This window comes from Bubalus bubalis, chromosome 19 (genome assembly GCF_019923935.1).
Source record: "Bubalus bubalis isolate 160015118507 breed Murrah chromosome 19, NDDB_SH_1, whole genome shotgun sequence".
Taxonomy (NCBI): domain Eukaryota; kingdom Metazoa; phylum Chordata; class Mammalia; order Artiodactyla; family Bovidae; genus Bubalus; species Bubalus bubalis.
In genome coordinates this window covers 61218814-61238549 of record NC_059175.1, presented here as the reverse complement: position 1 = coordinate 61238549, position 19736 = coordinate 61218814, and the positions used below count along the sequence as shown (strand labels likewise).

Below are 19736 nucleotides of genomic sequence, written 5' to 3'. Positions count from 1 at the left end.
CACACCAGGCCTCCCTGTCCATTAATCTGCTTCCATTATTTTAAAATTAAATGTGAGGTAGTACTGCTAATGACATAGTCACATCATGACCTCATAATTCTTAGCTCTATCTAAAACTATTAATTTGACCTACTATTTTCTTTCTACATATAATTCCTAACAGTTGTTATTTACTTGATTATTTATTCATGCATTCCACCAAAAAATGAAATCATTCCCTGTTATGAAAACAGAAAGCACAGGAGTCTTGATACCAAGAATTTTCCTATCAGATAAAAATTTTTGGAAAAGGAATAAAATATGTTTCACTAAACTCAGCTATTATCACTGTAAGTATGCTGACAATTTGAATGAAATAGGTGGATTAATTTCATTTACTTCTATAGAACAGTCCAATAGCAATAAGACATCAGAACTCTTAGAATGAATTTTACACAATCAATTCAACCTTGGTGGTTAAGAATGAAATCTATTACTGCTGCTACTCAAATTATTAACTAACAAAATAAGGCCAATTTTCTTCAATGTAACCACTGAGCAAAGAGCAGCCTTTACATGCCAGGTATTATGAAAGGACCTTCATATAGTAAACAGAGGAAGGAAGACTGGATCACTTCCCAAAATATAATTCAAATATTGCTAATGTCCTTGATATTTAAGTAGGACTACCTGGGTTCCTGATTTCATTTTGTGAGAATCCCCATCAGTCTAAGACTTATGCAAACTCTGAAAGTCTTCATTGCTCAGTTGTGTCCAACTCTTTATAATCCAATGGACTGTAGCCTGCCAGGCTCCTCGGCTTATGGGATTTCCCAGGCAAAAATACTGGAGTGGGTTGCCATTTCCTTCTCCAGGGATCTACCTAATCCAGGGATCAAGCTCACATCTCCTGCATTGCAGATAGACTCTTTACCATCTGAGCCACCAGGGAAGTCCAACCTTAGGGCCTAACATTCTTCCAAGCATCTTTGGCTGAACTCCCACTTTTGTAGGAAAGATCTCCCTCATCTCTTAAATACAACAACCACTCCATGTGTAGACCAAGATGAAGAACATAACTTTCTCTTCATGATTTTCCCCAGACTCCTTGATGTCAGACACTGGCTCTGCTGGGACTTCCACAGGCCCGTGGTTTCAGAGGATTTTAAGTCACAGCAACACGAAGGACCTAATTATCAGGAGCTCTAGACACATGTTTCTTTATTTTTTTGAAGAGTTTGACTTAGAAAAGTGAGAGAAAAGATGATCTACATATTCTACCAGAAAGTTAAAATTTAACATAGTTAAGTGTAATCAAGGAGCTTCAAAACACTTCCTACACTCTCTTTTCAGCATTATATTTATAGACCATCTCATGTAATAATCTGGCAATAAGTAAAACTCTAAAAGCTAATTTAATATATATTTTCTTAGCCAAATATCCTCCTCTCTCTCAATTTCTTAAGTAACTAAAGACACTCCAGACTTACTTTTGGGTTTCAGGAACTCATCCAAAGTTTGAGAGGGCATATATGTTTAATTACCAAAGAAAGACTGGTGGAGAGCAATTTACCAAGTCCATATACACTAATTAAGACTATACATTTCCATGAGATCATAATAAACTAACATGTGTTTGTACAAGCTATGTTATAATTTGCACACATTTCATCATAATTCAGATACAAGATGGTCCTTATTTTATTAGGTAATCAAATTTAGTTTTGGAGATTTGTTACATATCTTGACCAGAGCTATTCAATAAGCAAGTGATGGAAGAATCTGAAGCATATCTACTGTGCCAAGTATCTTGCATTCTTGCACCATGCCAAATATGGAGCCAAACCCCATACTGATTACAAGTAAATCCTTAAAACAAGATGGGCTTCCCAGGTGGCTCAGTGGTAAAGAATCTGCCTGCCAATGCAGGAGACGTGGCTTTGATGCCTGATCCAGAAAGATTCCACATGCCCTGGAGCAACTATGTCCATGTACCACAACTATTGAGTCTGTGCTCTAGAGCCTGGGAATCATAACTACTGAGTCCACACGACACAACTCTTGAAGACCGCGTGCCCTAGAGCCCCTGCTCCTCAACAAGACAAGACAAGCCAAGCCACCAAAGAAGAAGCCCACATACCCCACCAAAGAGTAGCCCCACTCGCTGCAACTAGAGAAAAGCCTCACAACAACAAAGACTCAGCACAGCCAAAAATAAGTAAAATCATTTTTTTAAGAAATGAATACTTCGCCTCCTGGAGCCACCACTCACTCACGCTGTGCCATGACACAAGCTCTGAGATTTTAACTTGTCCTTGAAAGCAGCAGAAACATTTCTAGCCTAGTTATGACAATTGCCTTTCCTCTTAATTATCAAAGTTCATCAAATGTCTTAGCTAAGTCTTTACTGGACTTGCTATGAAGGTAATACTTTCTAAAGCCACACAATAATAATTGGTCTTGTTGCAAGATGCCATATATGTAAAAGTTTAGACTACTTGAGACCAGTGGGAAATATTTCTTAGCAGGTATGACAAATGTGCATATATTCAAACTTGGCCAATATTTAAAAATTACTTGTAATATTTATCTTTAGTGATGTAACACTAGTAAGAAGAATTTATTTACTAGCAAATTGAAAGTCAGATTTCAAAAATAATTAATACCTGGAGAAGCCTTCAGATCATTACAGCTCAGTTCAGTTTAGTCTCTTACTCATGTCCGACTCTTTGCAACCCCATGGGCTGCAGCACACCAGGCTTCCCTGTCCATCACCAACTTCCAGAGATTGTGCAAACTCATGTCCCTTGACTCAGTGATGCCATCCAACCAGCTCATCCATTGTCATCTCCTTCTTCTCCTGCCTTCAATCTTTCCCAGCATCAAGGTCACTTCCAGTGAGTCAGTTCTTTGCATCAGGTGGTCAAAGTATTGGAGTTTCAGCTTCAGCATGAGTCCTTCCAATGAATATTCAGGACTGATTTCCTTTAAGATTGACTTACTTGATCTCCTTGCTGTCCAAGGGACTCTCAAGAGTCTTCAACACTACAGTTCAAAGCATCAATTCTTTGGCGCTCAGCTTTGTTTATGATCCATGATCTATATGATCTTTAAGATCATGGCATCTGGTCCCATCACTTCATGGCAAACAGATGGGCAAACAGTGGAAACAGTGACAGACTTTATTTTCTTGCGCTCCAAAATCACTGCAGATGGGGACTGCAGCTATGAAATTAAAAGACACTTCCTCCTTGGAAGAAAAGCTATGACCAACCTAGATAGTATATTAAAAAGCAGAGATATTACTTTGCCAACATAGGTCCATCTAGTCAAAGCTATGGTTTTTTCCAGTAGTCATGGACAGATGTGAGAGCTGGACCATAAAAAAGGTTGAGCACTGGAGAACTGATGCTTTTGAATTGTGGTGCTGAAGAAGACTCTTTGAGAGTCCCTTAGACTGCAAGGAGATCCAAACAGTCCATCCTAAAGGAGATCAGTCCTGAATATTCATTGGAAGGACTGATGCTGAAGCTGAAACTCCAATACTTTGGCCACCTGATGGAAAGAGCTGACTCACTGGAAAAGACCCTGATGCTGGGAAAGACTGAAGGCAGGAGGAGAAGGGGACGACAGAGGATGAGATGGTTGGATGGCATCACCGATTCAAAGGATATGAGTTTGTGCAAGGTCCATGAGATGGTGAAGGATGGGAAAGCCTGGCATGCTGCATTCCATGGAGTCATAAAGAGGCAGACATGACTGAGTGACTGAAAAACAATGCTGCCACCCATTTTTCAAAAGGGCTGCCATTGATTTTTGCTTGCTGATGGATCTCCTGAGAAGGCAGTAATAACTAGTTGTACTTTTTGATACTGTCCTAAACTTGTCATTTGCCAGCATCCCTGATAACATTCCTTCCATTTTCTAAAAATTACTGCCTTTTGAAACCATCCCCAACGTAGACTTGCAAGAAAACTGGCCATCATCCTTAGCAATATGAGTCCCAAGTCTGACTACTGGGATCTTCCACATATGTCATGAGTCACCTATGTCTTTGAGATATTCCTTTTCAGCTTAAAGTTGCCTAAGTTTGCAAGCAAGAATCATGTCATAAAAAACCAAAACGTGCCTCCTCCAGATGTTGATCCTTTTTTCTAGCTCTCTTAGATGTACAAAACCTATTCAGTAGGCATTTCCTCCTACTTTTCCATAACGAATATTTGATTGTGTTTTATTTTTTTTTAATTATTTTTATTTGGAGATGCACCAGGCCTTAAGTTTCAGCATGTGGCATCTTTGATCTTTGTTGCAACAAACAAGATCTTTAGTCCCGGCATGTAGAATTTTCTAGTTGTGGCACAAAAAATCTTAGTTGCAGCATGTAGGATCTAGTTCCCTGACCAGGAATCAAACCTCGGTCCACTAAAATGGGAGCTTGGAGTCTTAGCCACTGGGCTACCAGAGAAGTCATGATGGCAACTCTTACATTCCTTCTTCTTCTTCCCATCTTACCCCATCCCTCCCACCCTCCAACCATACTCTGCAAGCCAGACATCATTGGTTCTTCTATCTGAAATTAATATGACTTGGCTTCTGGGCTCTTTATAGGACTGGGAATGCTGCCCCAGAAATACTGGGGCTTATACCAATTCATGTTTGGGAACTTATCTTTGTCTACAGTATAAATGTACTGTTAAATATTTTTTTTAATATAATACTTAAACATTTAAAAATGTATTATTGATCTGCCATAGGACTGTCTGGTGTGTGTCCTCAGGTTCTCATCTAGCAAATCATTTTGGAAAGTTGCCTCAGCCCATGAGGATGGCTCAAATAAAGAAGACGGACAAGAACAAGTGATGGCAGAATGTGAAGAACTGGGAGCTCCAGTAGATACAGCCTTTCTGCAATACAGTTTGGCAGTTTCTCAAAATGTTGACCTTAGAGTTATCAGATGACCCAACAATTTCCCTTTTTAGTTATTTATCCAAGAGTAATAAAAATATATGTCTAGACAAAGCTTACATACAGGTTACTCATATCAACCTTATTCCCAATAGCCAAAAAGTAGAAACAACCCAAAAGTTTATCAGCAGATGAATGGGAAGTGAAATGAAACATATCCACAGAATGGAATATATTTGGAAATAAAAAGGAGTGAAACAATGATATATATTACAATATGGGTGAAACTTAACATTATGAATTGTGAAAGCAGCCATTCACAAATGATGATATATTTATGATTTTATTTATATGAAATGGCCAGAATAGGAAAATCTATAAAGATAGAAAATATATTGTTTCCTAGGGCCATGAGGTTTGAGGAGAATGGCTGTTAATGGTACAGGAATTATCTTTTTTTTTTTGGTAGTTGGAGCATTCTTTTTTTTTTTAATTGTATTTTTTAACTTTACAATATTGTATTGGTTTTGCCATGTATCAACATGAAATTATCTTTGAGGGGACAAAAGTGTTTCAAAATTAAATGGTGGCAATGGCTGTACAAGTCTGTGAATAAAGCACTGAAACAGGTGAAATGTATGGCTTGTCAGTTACATTTCAATAAGCTGATCTCTTAAAGATACCTCAGGATGTACATAAACATAAGATTTAGAAGCAGAGAAAAGTATACAGATGGCCTAATACAATGATTTTTTTATAAGCACAGGAAAATGTCTGAATTGGTTATCTACTGCTATGTAGCAAAGCAGCCCCAACCTGGCTTAAAACCACAATGATTTATCTTGGTCATCAGTGTCCAAGTATCAGAAGGCAGCCTGGGCCCCTTGACAGGGGACTCAACAGTAGATGGCTCATTGGAAAGGCTGGCAAGTTGACACTGATGTCGGCCAGAAGTTCAGACATGGCTATGAGCTCAGGGACTGAGCATTTGTGCACATAGCCACAATCCACTTTATGGTGACTGGTTTCTAAGAATGAGGATCCCAAGAGAACCAATGAACAGGTGTACCACCCTTAATGCCCCAGTCTTAGAATTCAGTGTCACTTCCACCATAGTCTCGAGTCATAAAGTGAAGGACAGGGAATATTGAGACCATTTATCAATGGGAGTTAGTGGTAGACTCACATCAGAAGAAGGTCAAAGACAGGGGAAATAGTGTTGTAGACACTTTTTAAGGGTCAATATATTGTCACCTGTCTTAATTCACCATGAGCCAACATTTATATAGGGTCCACATTTCTCACAAGAACAACCTGTTCACTTCTGAAGTTGACATGAAAGTATATTCCAAGTTTATGTTTCCATGAAGTGTTTTAAGGCCATCTTCACTTGCAAAGTTTTCTCCCGAGAAAGTGCTGCAAAATAAACCTTCACATGAGCTGGGGACATAATAAGGGATTTGCAACAACAGCATTTATGATTATTACTGCTGCATTTCTTATAGGAAATCCTTAGAACATTTTCATATGAAGAATATTTCCTGTAACCCATAGATAAGACTGAAATTATTCTTCTATAAAGTTGTGGACCAGTAAGAGTCTTATGTGTCCAGAAAAGTGCATATAAAGAAGCTCATGATGAAAGGAGGGATAAATTAGGAGCTTTGTTAGGATAAGCCCACACTACCATATATGGGCTTCCCATGTGGCGAGAGTAGTAATCTGCCTGACAATGCAGGAGATGCAATTATCACAGGTTTGATGCCCAGGTTAGGAAGATTCTCAGGAGTAGGGAATGGCAACCCACTCTAGCATTTCCACTCTGGAGAATCCCATGGACAGAGGAGCCTGGTGGGCTACAAGGGCCATGGGGCCATGAAGAGTCAGATATGAATGAGCAACTGACCACATATCATTATATATAAAATAGATAAAAAACAGGGACCTACTGTATAGCACAGGGAACTATACTCAATATTTTGTAATAAGCCATAAGGGAAAAGAATCTGAAAAAGAATATATATCTGGAAAAAGACATATATATAACTGATATACATAGCATATGTTAATCAGATATACTAGATACATATATAACTGAATCACTTAGCTGTGTATCTGAAATTAACACAACATTGTAAATCAACAATATTTCAGTTATAGTTTTTAATTTAATTTTAAAAAAGATGATGTATCTTTTTTTAATATAAATTTATTTATTTTAACTGGAGGTTAATTACTTTACAATATTGTATTGGTTTTGCCATTCATCAACATGAATCCACCACAGGTATACCTATGTTCCCCATCCCAAATCCCCCTCTCTCCTCCCTCCCCGTACCACATGATGTATCTTATGCAAATATATTAAAAAGCCAAAAACAAAAACAAAAAGCCCCACACATATGCAATACATATGGCATACCATCATTAAACAAACATTCAAAATAAACATACAGAACAACACACATCAAAATCTGTAATAATCAGAAGATTTTATTATGACCATATTGAGTTCCATCAGGTGTGAAATGGTGAAAAACCTCCTAAACAGAAAAGAAATATGAGACCAGCAGATGATTATAGTAGTTGGATTGCTCTATCCTCTGGGAAAAGTATGTTTTCAAAGAACAGTTAAAAATGACTGAAAGAGACACTCAACAAATATGAAGAACTTGGTATAGTTGCATAGAAACAAAAGGAATTAGATGTTTGTGTGTTTTTTATGAGTGAAGCTGCTGATTTATGTTCTAACAGGGGAGTTGATTGCTTTTAAAATTTTAGATGAAATAAGGCACACAAGTTTAGTTCAAGAAAAAAAGATTTTTGTCTGACACTCTGCAACCCCATGAACTAAGCCCTCAAGGCTCCTCTGTCCATGGAATTCTCCAGGCAAGAATACTGAAGTGGGCAGCCATTCCCTTCTCCAGGGGATTTTCCTGACCCAGGGATTGAATCCGAGTCTCTCGCATTGTAGGCCGACTCTTTACTGTCTGAGCTATCAGGGAAGCCCAGAAAAAAGACAATCACCTATATATTTCATGAACGGAGGTTATGTTTCACTTAACATGCCTCCTTTGAAATTGAAAATATCTCACTCCACCCGGTTAAATGAGTTTCAGTTTGGGTTGTTTATAGAGGAAACTGTAATTTGGGGGCCTGGGATTCATCAGAGTAAATGGACTAATTCTGAAACAATATGCAGGTAGCCCACAGGGGAAGACACAGATGCAACACAATCATTCAAAAAAGGATGGAAAGACATGATCAAGCTAACAATGCAGATGAGATCCCTGAGCCACACAACTAAACTAATGGCTCCCATTGCAATTAGATGAAGCATTCACTTTTGCACTACGACAGAACAGGAAAATACTGTAAGTTTATTCATGAATGCACATCCTCAACACAAATGAGTTAAACATGTTCTCTGGGTGTGGCACTCACTTGGGTGCTGGGGACACAGGAAAGAGAGAAGACCTGGTCACAACCATAAATTTACCCATCCCATAAATTAATCAGTAAACTTAGATGTTTTTCAGAAAATAAGCATTTTAACTATTATTCCTACAATCATAGTACTATGTCTCTAATACTAAAATATTTCACTTCTGTTAAATCATATGACAACAGTGTGCAAAAGGTTTTCAATATCAGTCTTCCATACAATCCAGAAAAGCTCCCAGGATAGTAATTTCTTATTTCTATTCTCCCTAAGGGTTTCTCTGGTGACTGAGTGGTAAAGAACCTGCTGGCCAATGCAGGAGACCCTGGAGAAGGAAATGGCAACCCACTCCAGTATTCTTGCCTGGGAAATCCCATTGACAGAGGAGCCTGCTGGGCTACACTGCATGGGGTCACAAAGAGTTGGGCATGACTTAGCCACTAAACAACAACAATAACAACTCCCCCTAAAGGTGGAGTCATTTCATTCAGTTCAACTCAGTTCAGTCACTCAGTCGTGTCCGACTCTTTGCGACCCCATGCAGCATGCCAGGCCTCTCTGTCCATCACCAACTCCAGGAGTTTACTCAAACTCATGTCCATTGAGTCAGTGATGCCATCCAACCATCTCATCCTTTGTTGTCCCCTTCTCTTCCCACCCTTAATCTTTCCCAGTCTCAGGGTCTTTTCCAAAGAGTCAGTTCTTCACATTAGGTGGCCAAATATTGGAGTTTCAGCTTCAGCATGAGTCCTTCCAATGAATATTCAGGACTGATTTCCTTTAGGATGGACTGGTTGGATCTCCTTGCAGTCCAAGGGACTCTCAAGAGTCTTCTCCAACACCAGAGTTCAAAAGCATCAATTCTTCAGCATTATGAAAGCCACACTCTTGGAAAGTATTACTGTGAAGGACTGAAGTGCTGTTCCTGACCTCAGCAGAGCTCCCAAATTAGAGAATTTACATTCTAGATTATTTATTTTAAGCATAAACTGCCTCTGGCTTCCAACAGGTCTATAACAGGCAACTGCAGGTCTCTGACCAGTAGTTGGAGTGAATGGTATTATTTCATAAAAGCACCTGTGTTAGCTAAGGGGTTAGATTCAAAGCTGATCTTTTGTTTGGGTGAAGGGCTTCAATGCTGTAGAGGTGGTGGGCATGAGTGCTGGCCAGCAGGCCTACTTCTGTCCTGCAGAGGCTTCCAATCCACTCAAAGATTTAAAGACCCTTGGCGGGTGGCCCAGAAGGTGCTAGTGGTAGACAATCCACCTTCCAATGAGGAAGACACAGGAGATGGGGTTTCAATCCCTGGGTGGGGATGATCCCCTGGAGAAGGGAATGGCAACCCATTCCAGCACACTTGCCTGGAGAATCCCATGGACAGAGGAGCCCAGTGGGCTACAGTCTATGGGGTCTCAAAGAGTCGGATACGACTGAAGCAACTTAGTCTGGTTGATGCCTCAGAATCCTGCTACTCAGAACATGAGACAGCTATGTCCAACTGCTCATGGAATTGCTTGGACTTGCCAACAACTGTGGAGCAACCTTAAGTTGACTTTTCTGTAATCTAATTTTAAATTCTGAAGATAATTTTTTCCTCCAGGAGGTGTAAGCTACAAAATGCATCTCAGATAGCTAAATCTATTGACTTGTATAAAATAGATTACTACTGAGAACTGATTGTATAGCACAGGAAACTCTTACTCAGTGCTCTGTGGTGACCTAAATGGAAAGGAAATCCAAAAGAGAGGGGATATATGTATATGCATAACTGATTCACCTTGCTATACAGCAGAAACTAATACAACATTGTAAAGCAGCTATACTCTCCAACGAAATTTTTAAAAAATCTACTGACTTGGTGAATAGAACTAGTTAGTATTCACTATGGAAATGTCGAAGATTACTTGTCCAAAGTGATTTTTGCTTGTTTGTTTTGGTCGCATTGATACTGGGTCCTTCTTTCTCCTATTTATTAAGCAAGCGATCCTGGTGGCCATGAGTAGAAGGTGAAAGTCAAAACCTGCCATTAGTGAAAAAGGAGGAGACTGGTCTTCACTTTTCCCCAGCAGCCACTAGATAGCAGGCTCATTTAGAGCCTAGGGCATGAACCTGCACATTCTTTCAATGACTGCAGTCAAATGACAGCCACTTGAACATGATCGATGGGCTGCCTGGGGCATGTTTACCTGTGTTACTGATGCACACCACAGATAATGTCAGTGCAAACCACTGACTCTGAAAAACAGGAATGTTCCAGGAAAGTGATGCTATGGTATTTAACCCCTGGGACTCCCATCACCCCACATTTTCACTACAGACACCAACACTGAGCTACATAAATTCACTGAAGTATGTCTGTTTTCTTGTTGTTCAGCCAATTCTTTGCGACCCCATGTACTGTAGCATGCCAGACTGCCCTGTCCTCCACTATCTCCTGGAGCTTGCTTAAACTCATGTCCACTGAGTCAGTGGTGCTATCTAACCATCTCATCCTCTACCACCTGCTTCTCCTCTCGCCCTCAATCTTTCTCAGCATCAAGGTCTTTTCCAGTGAGTTGCCTGTTTGCATCAGGAGGTTAAGTATTAGAGTTTCAGCTTAGGCATCAGTCCTTCCAATGAATATTTCATGGTAGATTTCCTTTAGGGATGGACTGGTTTGATCTTCTGGCTGTCCAAGGGACTCTCAAGAGTCTCCTCCAGCACCACAATTCGAAAGCACCAATTCTTCAATGCTCAGCTTTCTTTATAGTCCAACTCTTACATCTATATATGACAACTAGAAAAACCACAGCTTTGACAATATGGACCTTTGTCAGTCTGTCTGTTTGGAGTCTCACTAATGATTCCTTCAGATTCCAAAAATATATCACAGATCAAGTTGATGTGAAATGACCCACCTCCCTTTTCTGAGTTAAACAAAAGCAACAAAGGCACAGGCAACATCTAACTTGACCTCAGGAAAACTTTGGTCACAGAGAAAACCAAGCTAACTGCTCATTTCAATTCTGTAGCAATTTCTTATATGGTTCCCAGATGGCTCAGAGGGTCAATAATCTGCCTGTAATGCAGGAAACACAGGAGACATTGGTTCAATCCCTGAACTGGGAAGATTCCTTGGAGGAGGAAATGGCAATCCACTCTAGTATCCTTGCCTGGAGAATCCCATGGACAGAGGAGCCTGGTGGGTTACAGTCCCTGGGGTCTCAGAGAGTCAGACATGACTGAGCAAGACTAAGCAAGCAAGCAAGCAAACTAAACAGTTTTTTAAGTTTCAATGTCTTTGGTCATAAATAGAAATATTCACAAAATCGTCACAAAGAAAAGTCATCATAGACCAGTGCATGCTCAATGCATTAAACAGGGCACTCAAAGCAGGTGCACTGGGACAACCCAGAGGGATGGGAGGGGGATGGAGGTGGGAGGGGGGTTCGGGATGGGGGACACATGTACACCCGTGGCTGATTCATGTCAATGTATGGCAAAAACCACCACAATATTGTAAAGTAATTAGTCTCCAATTAAAATGAATCAATTAATTTTTTAAAAAAGAAAGGTCATCATTTAATTACATATCTGATGAAATAAGTTCCACATAAATATTTTAAAGAAATATGTAATATATATTTTATTGAAATATAAAATTTAAAGAAATTTAATATCTGTCCTTTTAAAGAACTCTTTTGGCATTTTGAGATTCTATTTAACAGTGTTTCCTTGTCCTGCTATAATGCCTATGTTTATTTTGACTGTTTCTACCATATTTGGTTCAGTTGCCCTGAACACTAAATATGTTCTTCCCATTTACTCCCTCTAGAATATTCTATTTGTTAATTTTCCTTTCCACACAAACCCTGTACAGGGTGATACCCCAGGAGTTCCTGCTTCATACATCCTGCCTGTGGCTCTTATCAGTAATTAATTATGACAGATTTTCTCAGTGAGTTTGCAAATGTTTTTAAAGTCGTTCTTAAAACTTTGCTCCAGGCAGCCTCTGTCAAAGTTGACCCAGTGATTTATGTACAAGAAAGTATGACATGTCATTTTTTTTTTCAATCTGAGAAAATGGAATCAACTGAAGAGCTCAATTAATAAGAAAAAAGTTAAATAAAATTATAATATTAAATAATTCCCAGTGCATCTACTTATATAACCATTAGAAAAAATGTTCTAAAATATTTGGTGACATAAAAATACTTGATATAATATTAAATGTACAAAGTATAAAACATAAAGAAAAACAAAAATGTGCACAAATAATGATATAGTCATATAAAAAAATCTAAAGGAAATCCTCCCAAATATAGCAACAATCTCTAACTGCAGTGTTATCCTCAAATAAAATCTGTATCTTTACTCCATTTTGAGTTTTTTAAACTTTTCACAATGTACACGAATCATTTTATAATGGAAAGCTTACTTAAAACTATTAAAATACCACATTTAAAATATTCAATGTGATTTCACATATGAATAACAATGAATTCTAATAACAAATATGAAAGACACAGTAGACACTATAATATCATGTTACAAAACCCCACCTATTAAGAACTTGTCTTCTAACTTAGCATGTAAAGGGTTAGTCCATTTTTATTTTTCCCATTATAGCCTTCAGTCCCCTAAAACCTGAACAAATAACACTTCAAAGAGACTAAGCAGACATCAACCAGCGAATTAATGCTTAGAATAGAATCTGGGGTTATTAAAAAGATGGATGAGTACATATGTGTCTTGAGAAGAGTTACAAAGTAAAATGTTAAGGAGAAAATTAAGCTTTAGAGAAAAGAACTCAAAATAACTTACAGGCAAGACTAGAATACAAACGAGGGAGCATAGAAGAAGGGAGGTAGACCACGTATCCACACTTGCGGAGTTATCCAGCCATGACTAAAGCCTCCAGCATTAATTCCCCAAATCTTACACAAATAGTTTATGAGCTTTGTTCCTCCTTGGTCTCCCGTTTCAATCATCATTTTTGTGATTCAAAGGATCCAGGATCCAAATAGACTTGCTTCAAGCCTAGCTGACCCTATCAGTCTGGTGCCACATGACCACCCCTTTCCTTCCGAGTTGGAACTGCAGACCTCTCCTTTCACTCCCTGCTTGCTTTCTTTGCCGCTGGAAGACTACACACCCATGTCGTCACTGTAGCTACAACTGGCTGCCCTACTGGGCATGTTTTATCTGTAAGGCTCTCTGACCCTTGCTGACTCCAGGCTCTTCCCTTTCCTTATTATTAGCTATAGCACCTACCCAGACCCAGTTCAAACAGGCATTCACTGCCCCTAACATAGCTCCTGTTCTAGAAATGAAAAAAAGAGTAAAGTCATGACCCCGTCCCTTTTTAAAAAAACTTTCAATCTATATCTGGCTAAAAAAGAAATAAATTTTAAAATTATCAATCAAATAATTCTCATTTTAATTTTGATACACGGAGAAAGTTCAGCTAGTGTCACTATGATCTAATTCTTCTCTTCTCTGACTAAATGAATATAAAGTTCACTAGTCTTTGCAGATAATCCTTCTCCATCTTCTTGACCTTTCCTAAAGGTGTTTTAATTTCCTCTTTTTTCATGGATGATAATTTCGTCATTAGTTTCATAAAATATTTCCCAAAAATATACTTTGGAAACTGATTAGTTACATAGGTCATTTTCCACATTGTGTTATCAGAAACTATTGTTGCAGATCACAGGGACACAAATAATACTGAGAAATTCTGCAGTGTTATGCAGCACTGGAAAAATACCAATTAACTAAGCATTTTATAATGTACTCCTTCCCAATAATACTCCTGTTATACAGAACTATGTAATTTTAAAGCTATATAAATGTAGACTCTAAGTAAAAATAAAGGCATGCTATCTTAACACATGAGTCAATGTAAATGATCCAGATTTTTTTTAGATTTTATGTAAGATAAATATTTTTAAATACTTTTTTAGTACCTGCATATGATTCGGACATATGCAAAATACTCTGCAGTAGTTTTGCCCATACTGGGAGCTCAGAAATGCCTCTACTCCTACTTTTCTACATTAAACATAATAACAAAAATGATTAAAAGCAAAATAATCCTGTTTTATTACTTAAAAATTACCAATATCCAAAATCATGATACTAAAAATTTCCTTTGAAAGCAATAATATAATCTTCAATCCTTGTGGAATTTAAAGAACAGGAGACGTTACTGTAGCAATAGAACATCTACAGTTACAAACACAATCAATTTTAAGGAATATGTTTATTGTTACAAACCATTTGGAATTTTATAATATATTGACTAGAGTGTTTTCTTAAAACTTCACCCACAGGTCTTCCCTAGTGGTGGCTTAGTGGCAAAGAATCCACCTGCAATGCAGGAGACATAGGTTCTATCCCTGATCTGGGAAGATTCCACATGCCTCGGGGCAACTAAGGCCGTGCGGCACAACTACTGAGCCAGTGATCCAGAGTCCAGAAACTCCTGAAGCCAGTGTGCTCTAGAACCCATGCTCCATAACCAGAGAGGCCACTGCAGGGAGAAGCCAACACAACGCAACCAGAGAGTAGACACCGCTCACTGCAGCTAGAGCAAAGCCCACGCAGCAACGGAGACCCGTCACAGTCAAAAACAAGAAATAAACTATTCACCTACAATTTAAGAAATATTTTATACCTTTTTATATGTGTTTGTCTTATATTTTTAGCTTCATTGCTATACTTGAAAGCAATAATACTCCAAATCTGTGTATCGCCCAGGGAAAGCACAGTTCTAAGCACATAGTCGGCATGTGATAAACACTATTAAATAAATACAACAATATAACACATTTGCATTTACTGTTCTGTACTTAGAATTTTCTATTTAATCTGTTCATTATTAAACATATTTCATTGGTAGAATCATTCAAAAAACACATTTATCTGTACCATAATAATTTACAAAGATCAACTATATGAGCTCTAAAGGTTTTCCAAAAATCTAAAGGTTTTTAAGACGCACCCCATGGAAAAGGATCTGAAAAAGGATATGTCAATAATATATATCTGAATCACTTTGCTCTATACCTGAAAGTAATACAACATTGTAAATTAACTATACTTCAATTTAAAAAAATAGTTAACAAAAGCCCCCATGATTTTTCTAGCTTACATAAGAAGACCCTTTAGACACCAGCTTTGAAAGCATATGATGGTCAAATTAAACGCTGATCAACTGAAGGGAAAGAAAAAAATATATTTTAAAACAGGTACAGTTTTAGGAAAGTCATGGTTTTCCTAAGAGCAAAGTAGTGTACATATTGATTTAAGATAAAATATACAGATCAACATTACTTAGAGCAAGTAAATGTAAATTCTTGTCTAATACTACAGCCCAGCATTGGAACAAAAAAACAAAAACAAGAAAATGAAGATCAGATGACTACTCTCAGGCAAACCGGAAGCAAACATATTTGCATTTCTTGCAGTCACAGGGCAGCCTTGGATCTCTCCTCTCCAGTGATGGGGATTTGAGCCACTGCCCTGCCGTCATCCTTAGAGCAGATTTCACAGTCAATAACAATCTTTCTCTCTCTTTTCTTGATTTGACCTTACTTCCCAGAGTCATAACCGAGGCCTCAACATTAACAATAATTGCTTTCAAATTCCTGATTTAAGCACGTGGTTCTCACGCTATCAGCATCTGTAGCCATTCGCTCTGTGAATCTTTTGTTCCTATCAATTTTCCTGTCTTTCACCCCTTGTCACTCAGCATCAATTCTGATATCCATCATTATAGTCATTTTCTTACATCCATCATATCCAATGCCTTTCCCTCTCCACCTCCAGCTTTTCAGACTTCAAATAGGCTCCAACTCAGAATGCGCTGACCATGTCTACCTGATGACAGCAGATTAGAAACAGACACATTTCCAGTGCCAAGCCATCAGCCCACCTGCAACCATGTAGTCTCCTGTTCCCACAGATGAACTGTCTTTGTTCCCTCCACTGGTGACTGGGTCCCCTTCACTCTCACCTACTCAGTAACTTTCCCCCTGAAATCATACCCCCTCTGTCAAGCGTCACTAATTTCTTCTCTTCTTATGGGTCATTGCCACCATCATAGCAATTATCTCCTATCTTTAAATCCCTTGACCCTTCTCACCCTTTTAGCCATCATATCACTTTGGCTCCTCTTTGAGATGAATGGTTGTCAGTCTCCTCTCAGTTATTTGTTCAGATGACATGACAAGAATCATCACCGAACCTCTGTCCTCTCTTCCTCTTTAAGTAAAGGACGCTCACATACAGGGGAAGAAGTAGGGGCTGAGTGTCTCCCCCTTGGAGCCCCACAGGACGAGAGACTTGGTAAATGTTGGAAATGAGACCGATGCCTCAGGAACACAGAAAACCACCTGCAGAGTATAGCATAAATCATCAGTCTGTTTATGTTAATGCAAAAGTACAAAATTCACCAGTTAAAAAGCAATTGAGATGGGAAATCAGAACAGAGAAAAAAGATCAATGAACACCTTTTCACTGAACAGTCCATGACTGATGGGTGCTCAAACACTTCAGGACTCAGCTTACAAATGCCTCAGTCATGCCATACATGCCACATGGGACACATTCCATGGTTCAGGGTTTGGCATGATGTAAGTTCTAGTCAGTGGTTATAGCCTAGAATTTATTTCCATGCAATGTCAACTACCAGCCTAAGAACCTGTGTTCTTAGTCTCATTAACAACGTATTCCAATGAACTCTCACTAGACTGAGCTTTCTTTACGTATTCATTTCCATTACTACTCTTTACTGTAATTTACCAGTATAACATACTCAGTGTATTTAATGAATGAGCAATTAAATCATGTAGCCTATTATACCCAGTCACCTCAGAATATATGCCTGCTATGATTAAAAAAAAAAAAAATCACTACCCTCCTGTAGAAATGACTCCCAAGGAGTCAGGACTAGAGTGATAATAAGTATAATGCCATAAAATTTTTTAGTTGAAATTCTCTAAATGAAGAAATAGTATTTTTACTCAAGAAAGTTATTTCTTATTAGCACCTAAAGAGGGCCAGGCAAATATCCTTTCAGTGAAAAGATTTATAAATAGATTATGCATATAATTATTAAGAACCATAGAAGGTATTAGTTTTTAAAGTTATTTTCCTTAATTTCAGCTAAAGCTTTTAAAAATATATTTACCTTAGTTTTGACTCCATAAGAAAACAGTCTATCCCTGAGAAAAAGAGAGGAAGGACGTGTGAAGAATAATTTAGGACAAAAATCCCCCAGTGAAGGAAGAGATTGGTCGTCTCCGTGAAGCCACACCAAGGAAGGCCATGGGCTCTGCTGCTGAGTGATTTCTGCCTTCAAACTGGCAGACACCACACGTGGAACCTGACACCCATGTCTGATTTGGGTGTTACCACCTGCTCTAGAGCTCAGCTTCCCAAGACAGATTTTCTTGTCACAAAGAATCTCATCTCATCTATAAGCAACGAAATGAGTTTAATAACTAGAAAATAAACTCTTCACAGTAACTTTTAAAAAAATTTTAGTGCTTGTTGCTTATCTATGTTCTTTATTTATATATTTTTATTTTTAGGCCATGCCCCAAGGCAAGTGGGATCTTTTCGTCAGACAGGTCTGGTTGTCTTATTAAGTTTATTTCTCATGCCTTACACTTTGTCACTACTCTAAAGCTAGTGGCCTAGCAAGATGTCCAGACTATGCCAGAATAAAAATCCACGACATAACCCAGCGATATAACAAAGCAGTATCTGAAGTATGAGAAGCAGCATGGACTTTCCCTCTGTTTCCATGGCTCATGAAAAATAGCCATAAAACACTCATGGGTAGGCTTTTAGTAGAAATTAATCAAGCAATACAGTCTGGGCCTCAACCCAATTTCCTGTTTACTTACCATTTTCACAAACTAGATTACCCAACCCATCCATTCATCTCTCCTAATTTTGCTTCACACTTTCTGACCTGGTGACACAATTTTAACTAATAGCATCATTGATTCCTTCAATGGATCTTTCTTTAGCTACTCCTTGATAGCTTGATCATCAACCTTTACCTAAATCAGTTCCTGTTTATTAAACAAAATCAGTGTTCTCCTGGAAAACCGAAGGCCTTCTCCTAGTTGAGTCTGTAATTGCCCCATTTAGCCTGTCACTCTCAGAGAAGGCAATGGCACCCCACTGCAGTACTCTTCCTGGAGAATCCCAGGGACGGGGGAGCCTGGTGGGCTGCTGTCTATGGGGTTGCACAGAGTCGGACACGACTGAAGCGACTTACCAGCAGCAGCAGCAGTCTATCAATCTATTAAGATGTTCCTGGCTTCAGGAAAACTATGTCACTTTTCTCCCACTGCTGTTGCTAAATCAGCATCCCTGAATAATATAATTCAAAGACAGGATGTTTTTGCACTTAAAACAAGACAAAAAACACTGATTTACATTCCAGGCCATGGTAAGGAAAAAAGAAGCAAATGTAAAAAACTTGATTTTCCAGCTTTCTTTAATTACCACCTTTTATATAGAAGAAACATGAATTTTATGAAACAATTACTTTTAAATATGAGACTTCAGATTTTATTTGCTTATCTATTTTTATGGCAAAGAAATGGTGAAAGAAGAATCATTTAGACTTTAGTTTTGCAGGAAAAGTTCTGAAATGTATTCTTCCAAAGCCATCCCAGAAACACACAGAATATGAATTTGCTTAGCCCACCGTGATAATCATCTGTTCTCACCCTTATCAATTTTTTAGCATCATGGATATACTTTGAAATTTGACTAGACTTTAGGTTTCCCACAGACTAATTATTTGGCTTCACACATTTAACGGTATTAAACATTGCATCCATCAATGAATCTGCCAAAACTTCACCTGTAAGAATTTGACTACAACTTTTGCTTTTTCTGTAGACTATTTTTGCAAGGAAACCTGCCTAAATCTTGAATAAAAACTGAGTCATAAGCTGTTATAATCATATTTTAATAACAATGGTATAATGAACACCAATATCCTGCTAGAAAATCATGATTTTCTCCGCAACATAACTAAATTACCAGCTTTCATCCAGAAAGAACGATTTCAAAAATGTCCCAATATGTTTGTCAGAAAAGTGGCATGTTTCTACCTGTTCTTTAACCGAGGCAAGGATGGCAGAGGTGGTTTCTGTTTCCGAGCCATCCCCATTGGAGGTGGTGAGGCCAGGGCTCAAGGAGCTGGTCTTCTCCGAGGCTGACGAAGGCTGGTCTGGGACGGGCATAGCTCCTGCAATGCAAGACGACACACTTAATGGAACTGGATGTTGTCCCTGTAGACAGACCTAACTAGCTGGCGTGCTGCAGTCCACGGGGGTCGCGAAGAGTCGGAGACGACTTAGTGACTGAACAGCAACAAAAGCAGACAGCTCTAAGGGGC

The 19736-nt window shown here is 38.6% G+C and overlaps 1 protein-coding gene across 2 annotated transcripts in view; it reads right to left on the bottom strand.

Moving 5' to 3' along the window:
• Positions 1-19736, bottom strand: part of CTNND2 (catenin delta 2) — a 1127175-nt gene that overhangs the window by 919079 nt on the left and 188360 nt on the right. For both annotated transcript variants that reach the window (XM_025270807.3, XM_025270808.3), the window contains exon 2: positions 19450-19586. In XM_025270807.3, coding sequence (XP_025126592.1) covers positions 19450-19586 — 137 coding nt within the window. The remainder of the gene's footprint in view (positions 1-19449; positions 19587-19736) is intronic.